This window comes from Danio rerio, chromosome 14 (assembly GCF_049306965.1).
Source record: "Danio rerio strain Tuebingen ecotype United States chromosome 14, GRCz12tu, whole genome shotgun sequence".
Lineage (NCBI taxonomy): Eukaryota > Metazoa > Chordata > Actinopteri > Cypriniformes > Danionidae > Danio > Danio rerio.
Genome location: NC_133189.1, coordinates 31,490,128 through 31,515,570, shown reverse-complemented (window position 1 = coordinate 31,515,570; position 25,443 = coordinate 31,490,128). Strand labels below are relative to the sequence as shown.

General features: G+C 36.1%; 1 protein-coding gene across 5 annotated transcripts in view; it reads left to right on the top strand.

The window, feature by feature from the left end:
- pcdh11 (protocadherin 11) overlaps positions 1-25,443 on the top strand; it is a 331,728-nt gene that overhangs the window by 140,396 nt on the left and 165,889 nt on the right. For all 5 annotated transcript variants that reach the window (XM_073921878.1, XM_073921879.1, XM_073921877.1 and 2 more), the window contains one exon: positions 20,414-20,467. In XM_073921878.1, coding sequence (XP_073777979.1) covers positions 20,414-20,467 — 54 coding nt within the window. The remainder of the gene's footprint in view (positions 1-20,413; positions 20,468-25,443) is intronic.

The window sequence follows — 25,443 nt, the reverse complement described above, 5'->3', positions numbered from 1 at the left end:
CAGTTTTGGAAATGAACTGGTATGCGTTGGATTGAAAAATTCATGATTTTTTAGTCATCGCTGTATTGATGCAAACATATTCTGAGGTATTCCTTAATGATTTATGTGATTCCAAAGATAAATTTTGAAAGCTATGACAGCAATGTAGTGTAAAAACTTTAGATTTATGGTATTTTTTAAATATTACTTGATCTCACTTAAAGATAGTTCACCTAAAAATAAAATATTTTTAATTACTCACCTTCATGTCATTCAGACATTTTTTGCTTAGTCAAACAATTATATATATTTTTGTTGGTGTTATTGTTATTTAATTTATTTATTATTATTATTTTTATAGCTGAAATGGTGATTCATAAATGCAAGCCAATGGCTGCCAAAACCTTGGGTGTAAAGAAACATATAGCTCAGTGGTCGCCAACCTTTTTATCATTGCGGACCAGTCAATGCTTGACAATTGCTGACAAAACAAGCTGACAAAACATTGCTGTCACTTTGATAAAAGTTTTATTTGGAGAAACTTACAAATCACTTAAGTGTTTGGGTGTTTGTCTGAGATTATTCTACTGAAATGTATATATTCCATACAAGCTGAAGATGATTGTGTGTGCTTGCATTATGCATTCATACGTCTGGAAGGCGTGAGTGCATCATGCCACTTGAGCGTGCAAGCCGTACACCTCTATTGGAAACAACAAACTTGAGTGAACTCTAGAAAAGACACGATATACGAACATCATTTGCGATCTACAGCAGTTAATCTCTTTGCACAAATGGGTTGCGGATCTATTCCTTGGCAGTTTGCGGGTCCTCCACTGGGCCTTTTCCCCTTCACAAAGAAACTTGCCAAAGATGTCTGTTTTTTACTAATTTTGCTGCTTGTGGGTTAAGTTTGGACCCTCAAGTGTCCGAGATGTGAGAAAATATAGTTTAAAGTTAAAGATTTTTCAAAATAAAAGATTGTTCAGACTCAGATAATAAATAAAGTGGAAATAATTAATGATTTCTTGTGTGGCCCAGTACCAATTGATCCCCGGACTGGTATCAGTCAACCGGATGAGGAGCACTGTTATAGCCTACGAATGAAACAAAAAAAGAAACAAAACAAAACAAAAATCATCTAATCTTTTACTTTCCTTTAATCCCTTTTCTAGTTTGTACCATTCCAAACGAATTTGTCTTACATTTTGTACTCTCAACACAAAAATGACAGCTAAATAAATAAAAGTTAATAAAAAAAACTTTAAATAAAAGTATTTTATTTCGTAGACATGTGAGTCTTATAAAATAAATATAAATTAGCTGTACCCTGTTTCTAAAATACATCTCTTATATATTTATATGATTAAAAGTATCGCATAATAGTGTAATAAAAAAGAGGTCACGCTTTACTTTGATATTCCGTTTGTTGAATTTAAGTTACATTACCTCTACATGCCAACTAATTCTCATTAGGTTATAAGTAGACTGATAGGTTGGGGTTAGGGTGTAAGTTGACATGTACTTTCAAAATTTCTTAAAGTCAGTTAAAGTCTGTTAAAGGAGCAGTATCAACAGATAGTAAGCAGACAGTCTACTAATAGTCAAATGGACCATCAATATAAAGTTACCAAAAAAGAATTGTAATTATGAAAATGTGCTGCTTATTTTTTGTTCAAAAGAAGAGCATTTACTATGTTGTAATAAAACATGTCTTTGGGTTATTTATTTTAAATTGTGATATAAAGCGTTAGAAATGATCAGTTATACACTGCTTTGAAATATAAAGGTCTTTGTCAGCCTCCCCTTTGTAAAGGCACAGAATATTCTGATCCGCTAATGATCGGGATTCATGTTTCTCAACATAAAGATCACAATTTCACATCTGCACAAACATTTGGACTGACTTCTGTGCAATTGAGTTAGCAGGCTGCAATTTGCATATGAGGTTACCAATTTGACTTCCAATTTTGACTTAGCTTTTGTCCCGCAATTGAATCTTTCAGACATCCAGTGCCCTAATCTGGCCACGATGGTGTTAAATGTCACTGAATAACTGTGTTTAGATCAGCCTGCCAGCGTATGATCATACGCTGCTTTAGAGAGTGCAGATAAAGAAAGGGAAATGAGAGCAAGGATTCACATGAAGGAGAAAACACAAAGCATTATAGTGTCATCGAGGATCAGTTTGCTTTTAAAATCCGCCGTTATTCGTCCATTTGAACCCGACACACATACGGCCGCAGTGTTTTTCCGCCTCAATCTTATAAGCCAGCCTCGAGTTGTTCCACTGACTTGGGCTTAAGCAACAGATGACTCAACCGAACAATATGCTTATAAACCACTTAGCCTCAAAAACAAAAAAAGAAAGAAAAGCAAAAATAAGCCTCTAAGTGTTGAAGTGCTCATATTAAGCTTTTTACCAAGCAAAACATAAATCCATCATGGCTTGCTTTAAAGTCAAAGTTATTAAGGCTGCACGCTTAAGCTGGGTCGATCACGACATGTTGTAAGTTTCTGTGTCACATTTTATCCCCAGAATCAAAATATTTGTGAAAGACGCAGACCAAAGAGAAGTATTGTTTTCTTCGTAACTCTCCAAAGGCCATGAATTATTCAGCGTGACCAAATACCAGTTAACATTTTCAGAAACGAGACACTAAATCACTTTTCCGAGAGAGCTGTATCTTGTCCCGCACATTCTAGTGGATGAGCTGTTTTCTGGAGCATGAGGAGAAGTTGGCCAAAGCTGGTTCTTCTGCTCTTCTACCTCAGAGACGAGGATCAGCGGGCGGAATCCTTTATTTGTCCCAGAGTTGAGTGTGTGGAACACTTGGCCTCGTCCCTGGGTGCCGCCAGGATCAGAGTAGCGCGCGGCCATGGTCTCTCTGCTGGCAACACACAAAGCCGGCTTGGAATGACAAATTGGTCTGAGACACCAGCGGGCACTTGCCAAGAAACGCACGCAGAACACACCACACCAAATTGGCAATCTGAACCAAGTTTAGACAAGCTGAACACACAGGCACAAATCAAATATCTGCAGGCTTTTTATGTGTGCATGACTCTGTACTGGGTGTTTGTGCATAATTACGATGCGCTTTGTTTTCGCTATGTGTGATGTTATATGAAGCACACATTCATAATGCTGCTTTGAATACGAGTCTCAGGGGAGTCTTGGGGAGGTGGCCCATTTACTCTTTCTTTTGTTCTAGTCATGGTATTTTTGGTTTTTAGTAATAAAGTTTGTTTTCTAGGTACTATTAACTAAATCAAATTTCTACCCAAGAAAAAAAAAAAACATGCCTATAGCAAGATGTTTGCAAAACTCCAAAAACATACCTTCACTCTTATATATGAGCAATACCACACGAGTAGCAGTGTGATATGGCTGTATATTGGCACTGGTGGGACGCGGTGTGCGTTAGCTTGAGGCTGCAGGCAGAGTGCCTTAGTGTCCCACCAATGACGATATACAACCATATCGCACTGCTACTCATGTGATATTGGGCCCTGTCATGCACCCGGCGCAATGTGGCCAAGGCGCGGCGCAATAGTCTTTTGCTACTTTCAGCTTGGCGCAAGGGTCATTTTGGGGTGTTGCGCCACAATGTTTAAATAGCAAATACATTTGCGCTCATATGTGCGCCCATAGGCGTTCTGGTTTAAAAAAGTAGGCGTGTTTTGGCGCTTTGCTATTTTAAGAAACTGTAAATAGTCTGATCTTCAGACCAGAACAAAGTCGGTCTATTGTCTGGCGCAAAGTGCGCCTGGCTTACACACTACACACAAGATGTAGAGCAATGTGCAAATATCTTTACATATAAAAAAGATATAATATGTTAAGGATATATATAATAAGGATGTATATAGGATATAAATATAAATGATTAAATATTACAAAACATATTAATTTCTAGCCTACATGAATTTAAAAACCACTGCCTTCATACTTTCTTCATCTCGGGAGGCTTTTTCAGTTCATTCAATTTGCTTTTGTATAATGATATTATTATTTGCAGTATTACTTATTATATCCATATTTATATTTGTTTTATTAAAAACAAGCTTAGATTTGTCCACCTGTCAGGTTTTATACCATATGGGGCATAGCAGGTGTATTTGGAACTAACTCAGTATTTTGACCACACTTTGTTATTATTGTTCATTTATTCGTTTGCTGGAAATTAGAACTGAATTTAGAAATAGTTTTGAAACAAATCTTTGCGCTTAACAAGCTAAATTAATTATTTATAGGCTAATTGATGTCTGTGTGGTAAGGTTTCCCTATCCACGAGAGCAAAAGCGAAAGTGAACTTACTTTACGTTATGTTAATAGCAAATGCGCTTATGGCGCGACGCAGCTGGCTCTTAAAGGTAATGGGAGATGAGACTCTGATTGGTTTATTCTCAAAACACACCTATAACTCATTATGAAAATAAACTCAACCCTTTTCGACCATGCGCCACGGCGCAAAGCAGATTTTGCTCACATTTTAGGATTATAAGGCTGAATGGCATGAAATGCCATCAATCTACAGAGATTTCCCCGTATTTCTCTGTTGCAACACAAAATAATTATTATTTCACAATAAATAATTCCAAAAAAGCCAGAGTGAAGCAAACACTACCAGTTTCTGTGGTCTAAATACAGTACTACAACATATAAAAGAAAGAGATCAACTCAGAAGGTCACTTGCCTGATTTATAATGATTTGTTCTGCTGTAGTGTGAAATTTTTGTTGAGAAAATGCTGTTTTTTTTTTCTCGCCTAAGAACTTTTTATGCGGTCTCTGTCTCCATCTTGTGGTGGAACATCAAACATCACTTTCGTTGGTCTGATCAGACAGGCTGATGGCGGGCGGTGCACTGAATTTGATGCTGAGAAATTATAAATATATATGATTTATATATAGCTAAAGGAGTGCTGTTATTTGCTAAATATCACACGGATCAGATTCGTTAAACTAGACAGAACTTTTGTGTGTGTGTGTATATATGTATATATATATATATATATATATATATATAATTATTATTATTTAACTATCTTTATTATATATACCAGCGACACGATGGCTCAGTAGTTAACACTGTCGCCTCCAGGCAAGAGGGTCCCGGGTCAGTTGGCATTTCTGCATGTTCTCCCCATGTTGGTGTGGGTTTCCTCCGCGTTTTCCAGTTTCCCCCACAGTCCAAAGACATGCGGTACAGGTGAATTGAATAAACTAAATTGGCCATATTGCATGTGTGTGAATGAGTGTGTATGGATGTTTCCCAGTACTGGGTTGCAGCTGTAAGGGCATCCGCTCTGTAAAACATGCTGGATAAGCTGCCGGTTCATTCCACTGTGGCAACCCTAGTGAATAAAGAAACTAAGCTGAAGGAAAATGAATGAATTAATGAAAAAATGAATGAATTATATATACAAGAATCTCTATTAATGAAACAGTACTTTGTTTCATATATTGCCCATATTGGTGCATATACTGTAAGGTACATTTTAGTATCTAAGGTCTACACATTAATGTCTAAAAAATATTAAATTTCCCAGTGACAGATTTGGACTTTGTTCAAATTAAATTTAAAATAGAGTAGACCCCGAGATTTCTTAGGCAGTGGGGTGGCAAATTTGCTACTGTTTAAATGCCACATCAAGCACTGGGCTAACAACTTTGTATTTCTTTTTTTTTCTTTTTTTTTTCTTATTCTTCTTTTTAAGTTGACTAAGCAAATGACTTTTTAACAGTATGTTTAGTTCTGGTTATAGCTTGTTACACATTTTGTGAATGCAGTTTATGTCATTGTTCCTAATGCAGAGTAAATATTTTTATTTTATTTGTTAAGCTAATAGCACATATATACAGGCAAGAAAACAAACAATTAGATAACATATTAAAACAAATCCTGACTGCCAGGATAACAAATTAGATGCTGCAATTTTGATACAGCTTTTTAACACAGCACAGGCAGTCTTGCCTAAAACTTTAACATAGTTCTATGACACAATATTACCTTCAAGCAATGCAACTTTAACATAATATGTGGCTGTTTTTGTGTTGGTATGTCTATTTGTTATATTCCAGTGTACCACATCTTCCTCTTTTCCATTGCTAAAGCTAATTTACAAACCACAAATGCCAGCAGTCCAAATAAAGGGCAAAAGACGAGACACTTTCTTTTTCCTTGTAATATCTGAATCTATAAATTGACAGTGGATTTGAATGACAGGACTTATTTCAGTAGATGGCAGTTTCGTACTTTGCCTGGTAGGACTTTTTTTTTTTTTTTGCAATAAAATAATATTGTCTCGTTGTGATGGTTTGTGCTCCAAACCATGCCTTATCCTGATTTCAGGTGGACCACTCAAATTGAAAGCTCGTGTCGCTTGAAGCCGCATCAAAATAATTGAGTCATAGTGAAATTTGACTTCACCTGAAAATGATCCTGAAGAACAATACATTTATTTTATTTATTTATTAGATTTTTTTTTAGTTCTATTTCTCTCTGCTGCAGCAATGCACACCAGTCTAGCATTTGGTTATTAAATTTAGTTCTTTTATAAGTCACAAACCTAAATTTCTGCCTTATCACATTTTTTTTTTTTTTTTTACAGGGGGGAGGATGGAAGCCCCCAATATGATAAATGTACAGTACTGTCTTTGATTGTATGGCCGAGGCAGCCGCTAAATTATACTGCTCAGTTTGAGGGCTCTGAGTTGCCTAAGGCTTTTAAATTGCTAATGATCAACTGTGAAGAAGCACTTTGATAGCAGTGCCGGGGGACTTTAAAGCAGATCTACTGTTGTGTGCGAAGCGCCCGCTTCACACTGGAAACCCTGTACCATTACTCTTTTAGAAATAGGGGATGTCGAAAAAGGAAACAGGAAGAAAACAGAAGTCGCCCAACCCACTCCAAAGGCAGACATTTTGCATGCATAAGTATTACTCATTAACTCTGGAACTACCAGAATTCAATCTACTAGAATGACCATAACAGTCATTATGACCGGATGTCATTTTTGTCTTGACATATTTACATTTGGAGCTTCTACTGAGGCTTTAGAATGAAGCTTTGAGTGTCTGTCTTTATATTTTACAATCTATTTTATCATTTGTCAATATGAAAATGCATGCCTCGCTTTGTGTATGACAAATTAGAGAGCTTTGTGTGTGTGTGTGATCCTTGTAATCACTCGGTTTGAAAAGCTAACCTCCCAAAACAATAATAATTATTGGTATGATGCAAAAATATTTAGGTAAAACATGTGCATTTTGGAAATGATTAAGTCTATAGGTTAGCAAGAAATACTTTTTTTGACTTTACAACACTCTGAAATTACACCATTGGTATTAAAAACCATCAATAAATGGATTTGTGATGTTAAGATGTGTATTAACAAACATCAGTGCACCAAAGTAAATTTTAATGAATTTGAAAAATTCCTAAGCTCAATAATAACTACAGGATCTGATACTGTAACTAATTGCTGAAGTGTACATACAAAACAAAATATATACTGTAACAAAAAGCATAACCAATTCTATATGTCATATGTCTGCTATATAAATCATTTGTATGGAAAAACAATGTCTAGGCTGATAGATTGCTGATTGATGGTTAATTGGACTATTATGTCAAGGAAAAAAAAACTCATAACTCTTCTTTCTTGTACATTTAATAATATAGCAATGGTATTTCTACATTTTTTTTTTTTTTTTACAAAATTACATCATTTAAACACAGTTAAAATACAATAAAAAAAATAAATAAAAGCAGTTGAAATGCAATTCAACGGGTACAAACCTAGAAGTGACAGCTTTTTAGTAAAGCAGATGTGTTATTCTGCACAATTGTCATTATCTTCTTACATTATGTAGATTTTTTTTTCACCCTGCAAGATCAACAACATGGAAGTCACTTAATCTGAAGCATTTTATAATCCTAAAACACAGACCTTTTTTAATCCAGTGAAGAGCAATGGACTTGTTGTTGCTTATTGCTTGTTTTGTATCCCCCGACCTCACCCTGCCACCCACCCAGTTTTAATATGACACTAAAATAAGTGTCATAAAAAAGACAACAAAATTAAGAATGTTTTTAAGTGATTAAGTGTTTTCAAAGAAGACTGTACTTTTTTGTCTTTTCTGTCAGGGCATATTTATATTTGAAGCTTCTGTTGTGGTTTTAGAATGAACCGTTGGATGTATTTCGTTATATTTCATGATATTTGCTATATTTTATTGTGTTAGAGCTGCCACAGTTGAAGGTGTGTGCCTTTTTTATCACAGTGGAATTTAGTTTTTTTTTTTTTTTTTAAAGTGTAAATAAATATGTATGTAACAGAATATTTCAGTAGATAAAAACATGCATTTCAGGTATAATTATTTATATTATTATTATATATTTGATATTACATATACATTTATTTAGACTTTAAAATTCTCTGAGTAAATTGGAAACAATCATGTGCACATACAACCGCTGGAATCAAAATCTGAGAGTAAATGGATTCATTATGTTATGGAATAATATACAGTATAGGACTTTAAACTGAAATTATAGTGAATGTGAAATTGATTTAGCCCACCAACAACCACAGAACCTGCTATATATTTCTTATAAACTAATACACATTTTGAAATACATTTATATACATTTTAATGCACAATAAAAATATTTTTTTAGTGTGTGTGAAAAAAGAGGCCTATGCTAAAATATTATGGTGTTTATAATGCGTTTTATTACAATTCCAGGTAAAAAAAAAAAAAATAAAAAAAACATTTATTAAAATAGCAATGCAAAAATGTATACACTCATAAGAAACATCAGGGAACTGCAGTTATACTGTGTGTGTATATATATATATATATATATATATATATATATATATATATATATATATATATATATATATATATATATATATATATATATATAAATATCTATGATTTTATTTTTCTCTTTTAAATATTTCCCAAATCATTTTTAACAGAGCAAGGAAATTTTCACAGTATGTCTAATAATATTTTTTCTTCTTGACAAAGTCTTATTTGTTTTATTTCGACTAAAAGCAGTTATACATATTTTAAAACCCAATTTTGGGACAAAATTATTAGCCGCTTTAAGCATTTATTTTTTTTTTCCCGATAATCTACAGAACAAACCATCGATATAAAATAACTTGCCTAATTACCCTAACCTGCCTAGTTAACCTAATTAACCTAGTTAAGCCCTTAAATGTCACTTAAAGCTGTATAGAAGTGTCTTGAAAAATATCAAGTAAAATATTGTTTACTGTCATCATGTCAAAGATAAAATAAATCAGTTATTAGAGATAGTTTTTAAAACTATTATGCTTAGAAATGTGCTGAAACAATCTTCCCTCCATTAAACAGAAATTGTTGTTTACTGTCATCATGTCAAAGATAAAATAAATCAGTTATTAGAGATAGTTTTTAAAACTATTATGCTTAGAAATGTGCTGAAACAATCTTCCCTCCATTAAACAGAAATTGGGGGAAAAAATAAACAGGGGTGCTAATAATTCAGGGGGGCTAATAATTCTGACTTCAACTGTATATATATATATATATTTATTTATTTATTTATTATTATTATTATTATTATTATTATTATTATTATTTTAACAAAATTGTTACACTGCAAAATTTAAAATGGTAGTACTAGTTTAGTGTTAAAAGATAGACAAATCTGATAACTGCATAATGTGTAAAAACCTAGCAGTGTGATGTTTTATTGTAAAACAGGCATGTTATCATCTTTATTTTACACAGTTTTCGTCACATTCTTGCACTATGTAAACATTTATTTTCACCTCACAACTTGATTGAAAGAATTTGAAAATCTTTGAAACCCAGACCTCTTTTTAATCCCACCGAGAGAAACGTGGGTGTCATTGTTGCTTATTTCTTGTTCTTTTTTCGGTTCACTTTTTTAAAAATATTTCACCAACTACCAGAAGAAGTGTCATAAACGGAGACAACAAAATCAAGAGCGTGCGAGGGGTGTGCAACTTATTTAACGCTCAGTACTCTTGAGTGTCAGCCAGGAAGTAACAAGTACAAAGTCTCCCAGTGTGTGAGGAGAATGTGACTGGGCCAGAGCCTCCTCGCTGTGCCAGAGCCTGCCAGAAAAGGCCTGCTCCTTATTTTGCCTTGGGTGAATGGCGCTCTTGTTTGTGAGTTTAAATGGGAGTCGTCGGAGATCGCGGTGAGTCTTCTCCACCTGGTGTGTATAGGAGAAGACAAGTTAATGTGACGACGTCAGAGTCTCTCTTTAAGATAGCTTTTAAACTGAAAAGTACATAGGCGTTCGCTCCTGCCAATTCGCAGCCTGAGGCTTTTTATCTCATGAGGGCTGGCTAAGAGAGAGAAAGTAACAGAATTATTTGCAGTTTTTTTTTTTTTTTTTTTTGGAACCATGCTGCCATTACTATCAAACTAAAAGCATCACTCCACCGAGGACAACGGATTGATGTATTATTTTGGTATTGGTCAAAAGATTTGCGACTCTTGTCTTACATTTCATTTATGCCAAAAACCATTAGAATATTAAAGTAAAGATTATGTTTCATTAAGACATTCACTAAATTTTCCAACTTTTTCTTTTATTTATTTTTTTTTATTATTATTAGTAACGTGCATTGCTAAGAACTCAAGGGGTTTTCTTTGTTTCATGGTTCTTTTGAAATGTCATGTCCCAAATTTCCAAGTTTTATCTTAACGAACCATACATCATTTTAATTTTATTTATTCGTATTTAATTTATAAATCTTATAAATCATAAGTTTATAATTATAAATTTCTTAGTTTAAAAATTAAAACCCTCATGACCTTGTTTTTGTGGTCCAGGGTCACAATTTTTAGTGTTTTAAAAGGCTCTCATGCTGGTAAAAGCTGCATTTATTAGATTAAAAATTAAATAAATTAATAAATAAATAAATAGATAAATGAATGAATGAATGAATGAATAAATAAATAAAAAAGTATATAAAGTTACATTTTTGTTTGATTAAAATCCAGTAAAATAGTAATATTGTGAACAGAATTTGCTTGATTAATTAAACTTTGGAAAATTGTTGGTTTGCTTAACATGGTGCAAACATTTTATGTATTTAACTGTTATTCACATTTTATTTAGATTTTATTTAGTTTTTATTTAATTTAATTTTATTTTATTTTGTTTTTAATTATTTTTGTCCACATTTTTTAAACCGTCTCTCATCTCATCTCATTTTTGTCCACTTGTCTGGAGCTGGGTCGCGGGGTCAGCAGTCTTAGGAGAAAACACCAGACTTCCCTCTCTCTAGAGACTTCCTCCAGGTTCTATGGGGGGATCCCTAGGCATTCTCAGGCCAGCCGAGAGACAGTCCCTCCAGCTTGTCCAGGGTCTTCCCTGTGGCCTCTTCCTGGTAGGACATGCCTAGAACACTCCAGGAGGCATCTGAAACAGATGCCTGAGCCACTCCAGCTGACTTCCCTCGATGTGGCTCTACTCTGAGCTCCTTCCGAGTGACAGAGCTCCTCACCTTATCTATAAAGGTGCGCCCTGCTACCCTGCGAAGAGAACTCATTTAGCCCGTTTGTATTCGAGATACTTTCAGTTATGACCCAAAAGCTTATGACCATAGGTGAGAGTAAGGACATAGATTGACCGGTAAATCGAGAGCTTTGCATTTTGGCTCAGCTCCTTCTTTACCACAATAGACCAGTACATCGACTGCATTACTGCTGCCGCTGCACTGATCTGCCTGTCAATCTCACGTTTCATCCTTCCCTCAACTCTTTCACCTTTATATGTCTGTTTTCATCTGGAATAAAAATACTAAAATATGAGAATAATTGAAGACTGGATTAATTGCAGCTTTTTAAAATATATATTTAAAAATGTTCACCATATTTCACAAAACTATGATTTTACTATGTTTATTATTATTATTATTATTATTATTATTATTATTATTATTATTATTATTATTATTATTGTTGTTGTTGTTGTTGTTGTTGTTGTTGTTGTTGTTGTTGTTGTTGTTGTTGTTGTTGTTGTTTTTATTTTTAGGAAGTGCAGCCGTGGTAAACAATACAATATTTTCAGAAACAGTCGAAACATTAATTATTCAAAACATTTAACCAGCAGCATAATCTGTATCTTTGTCATTTCCTTTATGCTTCATAATAAATTCACACACATGCATGACCAGATTAGATTAGCTGTGATGAAATATTCATGCTTTGTATTTAAACCCCTGCAAAGCAGTAATAAATGAACATGTTCGCTATGAACTGCTTTGTTTTGCTCAGCTTGAGAATGAAATGTGATTTTTAATGCAGCTAATCCTTTTAAAACACATAGCAGGCTCATTATAGCCTCAGGATACACTAGTGTCTGTGTGTGTGAGAGAGAGCGTGTTTCTTCACCTAGGTGTGTGTGTATGTGACAAAATTTGCTTTATCTTTGTTGGCAACCATAAATAAAAAAATATATCATTCCAAATTAGATCTCGGCTATTATGTGGCCCACAGCACTTTTAAGTGAAACAGGTTTTATCTTCTTTTATACAGAGAAACACAGTCACACATTGCTGAGGTGTTTTATGGAACAACTTCATTTACCTTGCAGTTTTTATTTTATTTTATTGGAGAGCTATTGTGGTTGTACATTCTTAAGCTAAATTAATAAATCATCTTTCCTTATGTTGGGGAATATATAGTATGCTAAAGGTAACAGTTGATGGTTTACCGATTAATTTCAGAGGTTAATTACAGGGTGAAGCACTTGATATATAAATACTTTTAAGAAAGCGTATAATGAAATACTTTTATTTTCCCGCAGAGTTGAAACTGAATCATAAAATGTTTTAATTTATTTGCATGACGCCTCGTATGCTCATCAACTCTGTAAATATCATGAAAATGACGACTATAACAATACTAACAGGAATGTTGTTACACATTTAAATTGCTGTTTTCTATTTGAATGTAATTGAGAAAGTTATGATAGATAAATTTTCAGAAGATACTCCTTCAGAAATAATTATAATATGATGTTCTGATGCACAAGATTTAATATGGATAGACACATAAAGCTATCATATTTTTTAATAGAACATACTGTATATACACACTTTTATATACACTGCATACTTTTTATGTACAAGATATACATTCTATTTAAAATTGTGGGATTTTTTTCAGGAGTCTTTAATTAATATAAAGTTCAAATTAACATTATATTATAACATAACATCATAAGGATAAAAAAAATCTAACAATGTGAAAGTCTGGCAATTAATATGAAGTTTATTAATTTTGTATGTATCCTTGCTAAACAAAATATATCAATTTGTTTCAAACAACAAAAAAATAAAAAATCAAACCCAATTAAAATTTCAAGAAATACATATACAATGTTTTATATTCAGGGCTTGACATTAACAGCCGCCAAATGTGGGTAGATTTCACCTGTGGCGGGTTAGACGAGATATATCCAGCTGCAGAACCGCAGAACCACACGTTTTAAGCACACACAATCCAGCACACACGATTTAGGCAAACCATATATGGTTACTAGCATTATCGCCACCTAACGAATTTCACAAATATGGTTTCCCATTTCAGTCATTATTATTATTATATCATAATGATCATTTTAACATCTCTGCAGTTTCTGAACTCAAATTATGTAAATAAAAATAATTGGTTAAAGACACTTTGACTTTATTCATGTGTCCACATAAACAAAGAAAACATAATAGACTGTCTAATTGTAGGATTAAGTGTAACAAACTAATTCAGGATCCTAATCTTATCATACTTGGTTAAAATCACTTTGTTGTAAAATATAAAAAGCAAACAATAATGGGTAACATCAAAGTAAATTAGCCTACTATAGTTAATCATTTAAACAATATAATATAGTTTTAAACTGATTATCTTAACTGATCATCTGATTATAAACTACTATCTTTTACTAAACTGTCACAGCTGTTACTTATACATATATTACATTATATATATATATATATATATATATATATATATATATATATATATATTAACTTATTATTTTTTAAATAATTATTAATAGTTAATTTGTTTCTATTGCAATTGTTTTTGTTTAAAAACAATAGATTGCTTACTATAAATTACTACAGTATTTAATGTGGGAAATCATTAATTAAAAAGTTTTTAGAAAATTAGGCAAATAAACACTATTAAATCGAGTAAAATATTAATATAGTGTTATACATTTGTTACATGTAAAAAGATTTTTATTACATATAAAATTTATTATTGCCTATATTAACTTGCTATTATTTCCTTCATTATAAATGATTCCATTATATGAATTTAACCTGTCCAATTTAGATCGTTCAGCAAGGCCAGCAAACGAGTATCTGCCATATTATTGTTAGATAATAATGACTGATCATCTATGATGACTGATAGAAAACTGTTCAGTCTATTAAATTGAATGGCGATTGGAAACAACGCTCCTCATTCGCCTGTCTCAATCGCAATATTTGTGAAAGAAAGTAAAGTAAACACTACTGTTATTGTGTACAATTTTTCTTAACCATATATCAAAATAGATCGATGATGATGTTTAAAAAGATGGTAATAACATTAACATCCATCGTAACCATATTTGCCTAGTTTGTGTGTGCCAGATTGTGTGTGCCTAAAACGTGTGTGGTTCTGTGGGCCTGCAGCTGGATATTATTGGGTTAGAAAGCCACTCACACTGGCCTCTGTGGCTGGTTGAAAATATTTTCTTAATATTGTAGTTTTTTTTTTTTTTTTAAGCAGGGTTTGACAATTGAGATGGCCCAATATGCGCGCAAATGTGATCTTAAATCAAGAAGCAGCACCACTGATAAAAATAGTGTCTGTGAGACTCACTACTTAATTCAAATACATTTTTTGGGGACAACTTAATTGTTTTGTTCAATCAACTTAAATTTGTAAAAAAAAAAATAATAAAATAAATAAAACAAGTTAACATAATTCCTTTTTATAAGATTAGCTTTTATAACCATTTAACGTAAAAAAAAAAAAAATCTAAGGAAACGTCTTTCAATCTTTTTTTAATTCTTTTTTTAGTAATTGTAGGAGGGATGTATAATACAAAACCTTATAAGTACTAATAAACAGCCACTATCTAATAATAAACCAGTTGTAAATAGTGGGAATCATTTCTTAAAGTCTTAACAAAAAACTTCATCCACATTGCTTATTAAATATTATGTCTATGCATAGTATGTTAAATAAAAAGTTGTAAAATTACCCAAACTCACCTGAAATCATAATCACGCCTTGTCAACTCATAAATACTTCCCAAAAGCACTTGACCATGGCATTTCTTAACGGGACACAAGTGGCACTCGCTTCGTAGTCCAAACCACCTGCTGTGCTTTTTGTAACGACAAGACCTTTTTTTTCTCTATACACAGTCCAATGCAGCAGTAATGGCCAAAGCCAGCATACTGTACCTGTGCCTCATTACAAAGGTCTAATTGAGATGTCTCAGCTCTCTAGACCAGTCAAAAATAAAGGACTTCACACTGCTTAGCAAATGAGCACACCAGGAGCAAGAAACCTCTGTCTTGATGCACTTGTGGGAGGCTGTCATTTCAAAGAGCACCCCTTTATAGCGATGGCACATTGAGCGCCAGTCAGCCTCAACACTGCTGGCAAGGAGATTACGGCTCTTTGCTCGCTCTCTTTCTCTCTCCACTACCATTTGGAGTGGAAAACATTCAGCGGAGTGAAGTGAAGAAATCACTTCCATTGCTTGTTTTGGGGAGGAACAGCAGAGAGGTTTAATATTAGCAATTTGGCGTCTCGATAAAAACTAATTTGTCTTGGTAGCGCGAAGCAAAGATGTAACACGTAATGAGAAGAGATAATAAATTTTCCCTTCTATCTGGCATTTTCCATCATGTTTATTTGACTGCACTTCACAACCTTGACAAAATCACATTTCGCTTTCGCAAGTTTACTGTCGATGCATGAATTATAGATGGAGACGAGGAGAATGGAAGATACCAATAAAGATTTTTTTTTTTTTGAGGAGTAAAAAAAGCGACATTTGAAAGGCATTCTCCTCAATCCGCTGTTATTTCACATGAGTTATCTGCTCTCCAAAATAACAGCGGAGCTCTGAAGTCATTGGCTTTTACCAGTGCAGTTATGTAGCATTTGCATAGCCTAGGCTTTCAGTGCAACGTATAATTTCGCAGCACATTACAGAAAGGCCATTCATTTGAACACACCAGGTCAACTCTGCCTGATAATGGTGCCTGTGTACCTGCAAATGAATAAAGCCCCAGTGGCGTGCATGTGTGTGAGTGTGTCTGTCGTCTATGTCAGATTTTAATGGGATCATATATTATTTAAACATGCAGGACAAGTTAATACACTCCGTGCAGCATACCTGTCATATTAAATCATTAACCGTGGCTGAGCAAAACATTAAACAGGAAATAAAGCTTTAACGCAAATGCAGTTTTCTTTAAAAGAGATCTCATTCTTTTCTTCAATATGTTTTTGTTTCATAACTGTTGGCCGGTTTATTTAAATAATATCACACTAGCAAAAGGTGTTGTGCTGGATATCAGCAAGACTGTGATTCAGCCATCGGCGTGACGCCAGCCGGTAATTAATATGCAGTTCTACAGCATGGTTTGACATTGCTTTTTATAAAAAAAAGTTCTATAAAACAATTGCTTACTGCTGTTTTAGACAAAATAGTTTTTATTTCTAAATATATATATTTATTATGCATTATACAAACTTGTTTTAAAAAGTCAAACAATGAACATAGAAGGCAGTTTTAAACACATATACAGTCTCAAAATTAAAGATACAGGAGCTGTCACTGGTTCAGTACCTTTTCAAATGAAACATATTTTAGTTTTTTACTCAATGGGGCATATTAGTGCCTAAATGTACCTAAAAACGACCTTTGAATATCCGCTTGTTAAGTGTGACGTCATGCTTAGCGGCTTCCGGATGTAAGCACTCTATCAAACTGCATGAGGAGGCTCATCTAATGGTAATAATAACGTTTACAAAGCGATGTAATACTTTTGAAAATCACGATCGCTATATATAACATCAGATGGCCAGAAAGTGATTATTTTTTTTATAAATTGTTCAAATTTTGTCGTTTGTGATGCAGCAAGTCCAGAGACTGTTGTGTACACCAGGGGTTTCCAAACTCTTCAGCCTGTGACCCCCAAAATAACATTGCCAGTGACTCGCGACCCCCAATATCTTCTGAGATGGCTATAAATACAGAAACTTGCATGCAATGGTCCACACACACACACACACCAATAGACCCAAGTCTATTCTTACTAATTTTTTCTTTCCTTTTAGTAGGTTATAGATAAAATATGGTCATTCTTATGGTTTAAAAAAAAAAAAAAACAGATTTTTGGAAATCACCAGGAGACCCCCCTTTATTGTACCGTGACCCCCACTTTACACCATGATTTTATATAAAATTCACTTTAATGTGTGATAGGACTTAAAAGTGGTCATGAATGAATATTTTCTCAATTCAAACGAGTGGCCGCTTGGACCCGGAAACAGTATTCCAAACGTCATGACTTAACAAGCCAATTATGGAGGCTTTATGTATGTACTCTTGAAAAAATAGTGCACCAGTGACAGCTCCTGTACCTTTATTTCTGAGTGTAAGGCTACATTTGTATTTATTTATTTTTTAGCTTCTGTATGAGCCATCCAGCAAAACAGATGTTGTGACTTTTATTGATTTTGGACTTTTCACTGTTTGTATTGCCTGTCTGTGTTTGTGCGTTCCAACCTGTCAGTTTGTAGACAATTCATAACAGTTTGGCACCAAATATAAATCTCGACTCATTCTCTCCATAGAGGAAAAAAGATACATTTTCTTATTCTAAAAAAAAGCGCTTCTGTTAAACCCATCTGCATTATTTTAACTTAAAAATATTTGTCTTTAAGATTTAATTATATAAAGATAATAATTTGTGCAAAAATACATCATTATCCATAATAATTTACAAACATGTACACTAACCTGAAAGCAAAGTATGTGAAAGCACATTTAGCCCCATAAATCTTCACAAATTATGTCATTCAGTCAGTCTCCCTACACCAGGGGTGTCCAAACTTGGTCTTGGAGGGCCGGTGTCCTGCTGAGTTTAGCTCCAACTTGCTTCAACACACCTGCAAGGAAGTTTCTAGTATATGTAGTAAGAGCTTAATTATCTGGTTCAGGTGTGTTTGATTAGGGTTAGAGCTAAACTCTCAAGGACACTGGCCCTCCAGGACCGAGTTTAGACCCCCCTGCCCTACACTCTTAAAATAATAAAAGGTGCAGTAGGTAATCTGCCAAAATGCTAACCGGTTAGCATAATATATTTGAAACGCAGTCCAACACCTGCCGTCCAAAGCCATGTCTCCTGAAATCACGAATGCACACATTAAAGATGACAGAGACCCACTGAATAATGTCATTTGCCAGTTAGGAAACTTTATAGTACTTCATAATACTTTTCCGAACAAAAAATTGTACTATATCTAGCATGTTTTCAGTTGTGTAGTTAGCAAGCAAAACGTGTCATATTGTGCAATGTGTCATGCATGCAAGGATCGCTGGTCTCACTCTCTCACACGCTTTGTGCTATAGCGACTACTATATGCTTAGTTATTACTAAGCCATACTTGCATACTATTTCACACTGAATATTAAAAGTAGCATGGTAAACAGTATAGGGGCCATGTCACAGGCTGTCATTGTTCAAAAAGGAACCAATGTGAATATAAAACCAACTTCACCTCAGTAAAGCAGGCTAGGTGGAATAGCACTATTTACGTGTGCTTTTTTAATAAACTAAATAAAAATCTCCATTGTCAATGCTGTAAAAAGTCCCTTTATTATTACACTAACAATGTCTTTGTGAGTCATTTGAGCATCAATTCAACTGATTAGTTTAACCACACTGATTAATTCATGAGAAAAAAAAAAGCTGATATATAAGATCATGTCAGTGAAATCACTCAACTGATTCATTCAAGTCATTTACACAAGCAATTTGTTTATCAAATGTGATAGGTGTTTCCTATAGCCTCAATGCTGGAATGATCCTCAGCATGCCAAGTGGTTTATACGGTTTAAATCATGCTGGTCCTAACAAAAGCTTTAAAAATGTTTTGACTGACCAAAGCAGAGCAGACACAGGTCAATGCAAGCAATGCTGACAGCGATTCTCCTGAATAAACATGTTGTGTCCTCTGTGCTGCCCTTGCGACCAGGAGAACGTGTGCTTTATTAGTCTCCCCCTACTTGAGTTCCTGTGCCAGCTCTGCTCAGGTTACGATATCATGTATTGTTTAAAACACCCTCATTAAAGGAAAAAAACTGTCTCAAGAAGTGCAAGAAGCAGGCTGAAGAGGGGAAGAACGATTCCATAATTGGTCAATTGTGCAAAAAAACGTGTAAAATTTCTGAAACCTATGTCTCGGTGGAGTTTCATCCTTGCAGGAGTGTCACAAACCCCATTTCTATTATCTTGCATGCCTAGGGCTGACCACGCAGTGTTTGTCTTTTACCCAACAGCGGGTGTGAAGTGAGGTTACCACACAGCCAATGCTGACTCCTCTAAGTGCTGATGAAATATAGATGTTGAAGTCTGGACCGCTCAATGTTTCATCTCTCTTGCTGATACCATAAGGAAGCCATTAATAGTGTCAGAGAGCATTAGTCCTACAAAAAGAAGATAACTGGATGTAGGAGAATGACTGGCAGCACCTGCATGGAATCAATTGGGTGTCCCACAAGTATTCGAGATAGAAGTTTGTGCCCCGCCGTGTGGGTTTGACTGCTGTTTTTTCCTCATATGTATGCGAGGTCACTTCAAGATGGTCATTTCCCCCTGCGCCGCTTTTGTCAGTGTGCAGAGGCCCGCATCATGCATAATCGCAAACAGCAGGACCATCTGTTGTTGCCTTGTTGACTTACCTACGCGCAACCTTTTTAGTGTTGGTTTCCATGTATCAGTCTGATGTAGCACCATATTTACAATATGTTAATTGGTTAATGAAATCCTGCTTGAGAACCTTTGCATATGTTATCAAGCCTGCGCTATGTGTATATGCTCGTGTTTTCAGTGCAGTGAGTGGAGGAATAGGAGAAGTTTTGCTGTGGCCATCTGTTGACGGTATATTGCACAAGTGCAGATTGATGACCTTAACCTTTACTCACTCAATTGGCTTTTCCATTTCTTCAGAATAAGTGTAGGTAATAGGTCACTTTGTTCTCCCTTATTACGAAACATGCAATTTATAGGAACTGCCCTTGAATGCAACTGTTTTATTCTAACTAAAATAACTAATACAGACCCATTTGTTTTTCTTCTAGAACCAGACCCCGGATAAAGCATTCCCTGTTGTCCCAACCATGTGCCCTCACAAGGTAAATCACTGTCTTACTAATGGTTCTGCCTTTTAGAAGCATTGTATTTTCAGTGGGTGATAAAGTCTCTACAGTATGTTGCTCCTCTGTAGATCTGTGTTTCTAAACTGGTGGGTTGCAACCCAAAATGAGTCTTTTGTAATACACAAACCATATCATACAGCCATATCACCCTGCAGCCCAAGACTGGTTACTTACTGAAGCTAAGCAGGGCTGAGCCTGGTTAGTAACGGGATGGTAGACCACATGGGAAAACCAGGTTGCTGCTGATAGTGGTGTTGGTTAGGCCAGCAGGGGGCAATCACCCTGCAGTCTGCGTGTCCTGATGCCCCAGTAAAGTGAAGGGGACTCTATACTGTCAGTAAGTGCCATCTTTCGGATGTATTCATTTAAAAATCCCATGACACTTCTCATAAAGTGTAGCTTTGAAACCTCTGCCCAAATTTCCTCCATTCGCCCTTAACCACCATGGCCTCCCAAACACCCCTATTTATCAAATTGGCTCTATCGTTGCCTGTACACTCCACCTATAGCTGGTGTGTGGTGAGCTGTTGTATCATCCAAGTGGATGCTGCACACTGGTGGTGGTGGGGAGAGACCCTCCTCATGATTGTGAAGCACTTTGGGTGTATGGCCATACACGATGAATGTGCTAAATAAAAATACACTTTACATTACATTAAGGTAAAAAAAAAAAAAACTGTGTGACAATGTGTGATGATTTAAACAAAGTTTAAATGCATTAATTTAAATTATAGTCAAAGCTGGACAATGGATGTAAAATCACCTCATCCACATGAACACACTCAGGGCCAGCGTGTCCATAGAGGCGACCTAGGCAACTCTGCGACACCCCCATATAACCCCAACCCACCCATCACCCCACCCCCCGGTCCTCACTTTCATCCACGACACCCCACCACAACTCTGGTCTCCTTCCGGTCTTTACTTAGCAAACCGGTCACTTCCATTTTCATGTTCGGGTTGAGGGTGGCAGGATCGTCATTTGCCTAGAGCACTGTATCAGCTTGCTCCAACCATGGACACACTTGATAAGATAAACACAGTAGAGATTTAGATGAGACAGTAGGCTGTTGTATAGGGTTGTATGATTTACTACAAATACCACCTGGTCTAAATAAGATATAACATCCTAAAAATGTTCATTTTTGTTTTTTGGTATTTATTACTTTATTAGTACAGATTTGATATTCTGTTACATATCCAATATTAATGCAGATCCAATATAAAACTAATAAATTGTGCTTCCTAAAATAGATAATTTTAGGCGTTTCAAGTCCTGCTAATATTAATCAGAAAATAGTACATTTAATGTGACTGTACGGGCATCTGCTGCATAAAACATGTGCCAGAGTAATTTGCGGTTCATTCCACTGTGCTCACCTCAGATAATTCAGGGACTAAGCCGGAGGATTGTGTGTGACTCAATAGTGCATTTTAAAAAAGTTGTTATCATTCCCATTTCTCTTTACTTTTGTAACTATTGTGTCTTACCACCACTTGATATGTGTCCTAAAGCCAAGCCAGTTGAGAACCGCTGTTATATAATTGGTGCTCATGTATCATGATCATCTTATTCTGTGAGCATTTCAAAAAAACATTTTGTGCTTTGCTTGGATCTGTGAAATAGAACAACATGTCTTTTTCTTCTCTCAGCCATGCACCAGAGCAAGGAAGCATGACAGTAGATATTTCCTTTTTATTGTGTCTTATCTCAGGTTGAAAACAAGGCCCTGAATTAAACCGTAGTATTGCTACAAGATGTCGAATTATCTGTGATTTCATGCTTTTTCGGGCTCAGGATTTACCAAAACAGTGACAAGAATCAGTCGTATTCTTTGCGTAGATGAAGAAAAAGAAAGTACATCTCCTATTTGATAGATGGCTGCCTCGGATTTTGTGCAGTTTTGCATGGAGCCTACAGTATGTGTGAAATGCAATAATGTGTTATATTGCCAAACCTCTCACTATTGTCAGTCCATAACCCCGAATGTGCCAAAGTGCTCATGTCCTTTTCTGGTTGACTGGGCAGGTCAAGAGTAAAGACCTCACAAAATGAAAAAAAAAAGTAAGTGTAAGGCAGGCATCGGCACATCTGACAGCCTGTCAGCAAGTGGTCCAATTCGGCAACTCCTAATGTACCGACTGCCATCAAAAGTGACTTGAAGGTGCAAAACAAAACTGCAAAATATTTATACAAATCATCCGGCTCTCGTTGTGAGATGTATGAAAAAGGCAATCAGCTTTGTCCTGAACCTCTCAGCACACAACGGGGCTCTAATTGCTGACCCGTCCTTCACACAAACCCGCGCGCTTCACCCCTGTCGAGATCACCTCTAATAACACGTTCTATACAGTGCTGATGCGCTCGAACTCACCTGCCCGACACCCAGCCTGCAACGTTTTGTCCTTGAAATATGGAGAGCGTTGCAATTCCCATGTTGCTGTCAGCTCTCCTTGAAACAGCTGATCTGGATGGAGGTAATGAAGGGATGCCACCGATTTGTGATGGCGTTAACGTTTCCCCGCGACCAGCAGAACATAATCTCTGTCTCGTCGCTTCCCATTAGCGCCTGTGATCTGCACAAACCAATATGCAAAGAAAGCAATGGAGCAGTGGAGTAATTTGGCGTGTCACTCAGCACCCAACCAAAGTATAATGGCTAAACGGTTAGATATGATTTCTATAATAGGAATGTCGTACTGTGTGGCACTAAGACCGCTCCTATTTTCTTTGCTGGTATTGTATGCATTCACAATGAAAGGGAGCTAATGAACAGAGAGCTTTTAAAAGCTCCATGATTATATGGAAAGGAGAGGGGAAGAGAAGGATGGCGGGAGAACGAGAGAGCGAAGCCGAGGGGGGTGGAGAGAACACTAAGTATACATAATTGCTGCTTGACACATTGGCCAAATTCTGCTGTGCCAGGATTGGAGTGAAGATGATTAACGGCTGTCCGTGTGGGTGGGCAACTTGGTCACCCAGGGCTTCCAGTTTCCATAGCAATTGTACTCCAAAGGCCATACATTACATTGTGAGAGTCCCTGAGGCCTGAGCATTGTTAAATTCCCCAATAATATCTTACATTATGCGTTTGTCCTCTCATCGGTAATTCATTCCAGCCACTGCGATTCACAATAGGTCAGTAGTGAAAGTGGAGAGAGTCCCAATTTCAGACCTCCTATCAGAACGTGAAGGATGGTACACCTCAACGCTTAACGTTGATGAAGTGGCTCCGACTTGAGGGAAACTGATCATTTGTCTGACATTACAGCAGGCACGTCTGTTCTGCAGATCCCATCGTCGACCCGGCTGATATTCTGCAGGTATTTAAACGCAATTCATCAAGGCTTGGAGTTAACCCTAGCAGCCGTCGAGGCGTCGTAACGCTGAGCAGATGGCAGATGGAGTGCAGAATCTGACCCTTCCCACCCTGTGTGTGAAGCCTGTGGAACCCTGGCACGAGCCGCCTGATCTGGGCATGGCGCGACTGACGTACCCCTCCGCGCAAACACACATATTCCATCTGCGATAGTTGATTTTTTCTTTCCACCACGTCAACTCCTCTCTTTCCCCCTGCTCTGAAAGTGACCCTTGTGCGCTCTTCCACATCCTACTCCAAATGGTGTTTTGAACTTGGGGGAACCGGTGGTGAATAAGCGCATCTTAAAAATGATTCATACTAGATAATAAATGGAAATCCCCCCAGCCATGCAACAACAGGCTAGTCATGCGGCAATTAAGCCTTCGTAGCATGCAAAACTTAAGGCGGCGTGCTCTCTGTTAAGGGGCTCCGTTCGCATACATGCACCACTCAGGAGGGAGTAGGCGTGATGCTGGAAGACAAGCAGCAAACTGCCCGAACCCATACCGCCGTCTCAGCGTGGTGCCTGAGGATGCTTTGGTGGACATCTTCAGACAAACATGTTGTAGAGCTGGAAAAACTCACAATTGGAAAGGTCAGCTGTGACCTCTGGGTGCAGGGCTATGCTGAGCCTGTCACTAGCAAGCACAGCATGTTCATGTCAAACTGAGAAAAGGTACACTGGCCGCCCGACTCAGAGCCTGCCATGAAGCAGGTTGCGTGTGCATGCATCTGTGTTAAGGATATTTATAGCTGTTTTGATTCATCAGGGTTGGAAGCTGAACACAGGTAATTGTTCAGAATTTATTTCCATTTTAAAACATGCTTGGACACAATGATTGCTTATGTGTTGCATATTTTATCAGAAGAATCATATTTATTTCATCAAACTAACAGGAAAGGCATTCATTCATTCATTCACTCACTCATTCATTTATTCATTCATTTTATTTTCAGTTTAGTCTCTTTATTAATCAAATTTCTTACTCTACAAACAAGTGTTTGCATGACTATACAGACAAAATAGATTAATGTAATAAGAAAATATCAGTTTGCAACATCAAGCAGCACAATGATCTGTTTTTAACTTATGAAAATTAATGAATTAATGAATGAGACCAAAAGTCTCGAGCCAGAAACATACAAATGGCTGCACCCGCTCGTACGCTAACAATAAGGTAAATAGTGCATGTCTTTGGACTTTTGGAGAAAACTGGAGCAAGCCCATGAAGGAAGCCCACGCTAACACGGGTAAAACATGCAAACTCAACACAGAGATGCCAACTGACCCAGCTGAGGCTCAAACCAGAGACATTCTTGCTGAGAGACAACAGCGCTACCCACTGTGCCACCGGGTTGCCCAAAGGCATTCATATTGTTGCAAAAGATTACAAGTTCTTTTAAATTATTAAACTCATAATTAATCAGCAGCAATCACTATTAAAGCACCACATAAACATGCAATACAATAATATTTAAAAAGTATTAGCTGTATTGTATCAAACATATGTACACTGTAAAACCCGACTGTCAACTTTATCAAATGAAATGAGTGTAGTTAACTCAAAAGTTAATCCTACTCATTTGAAA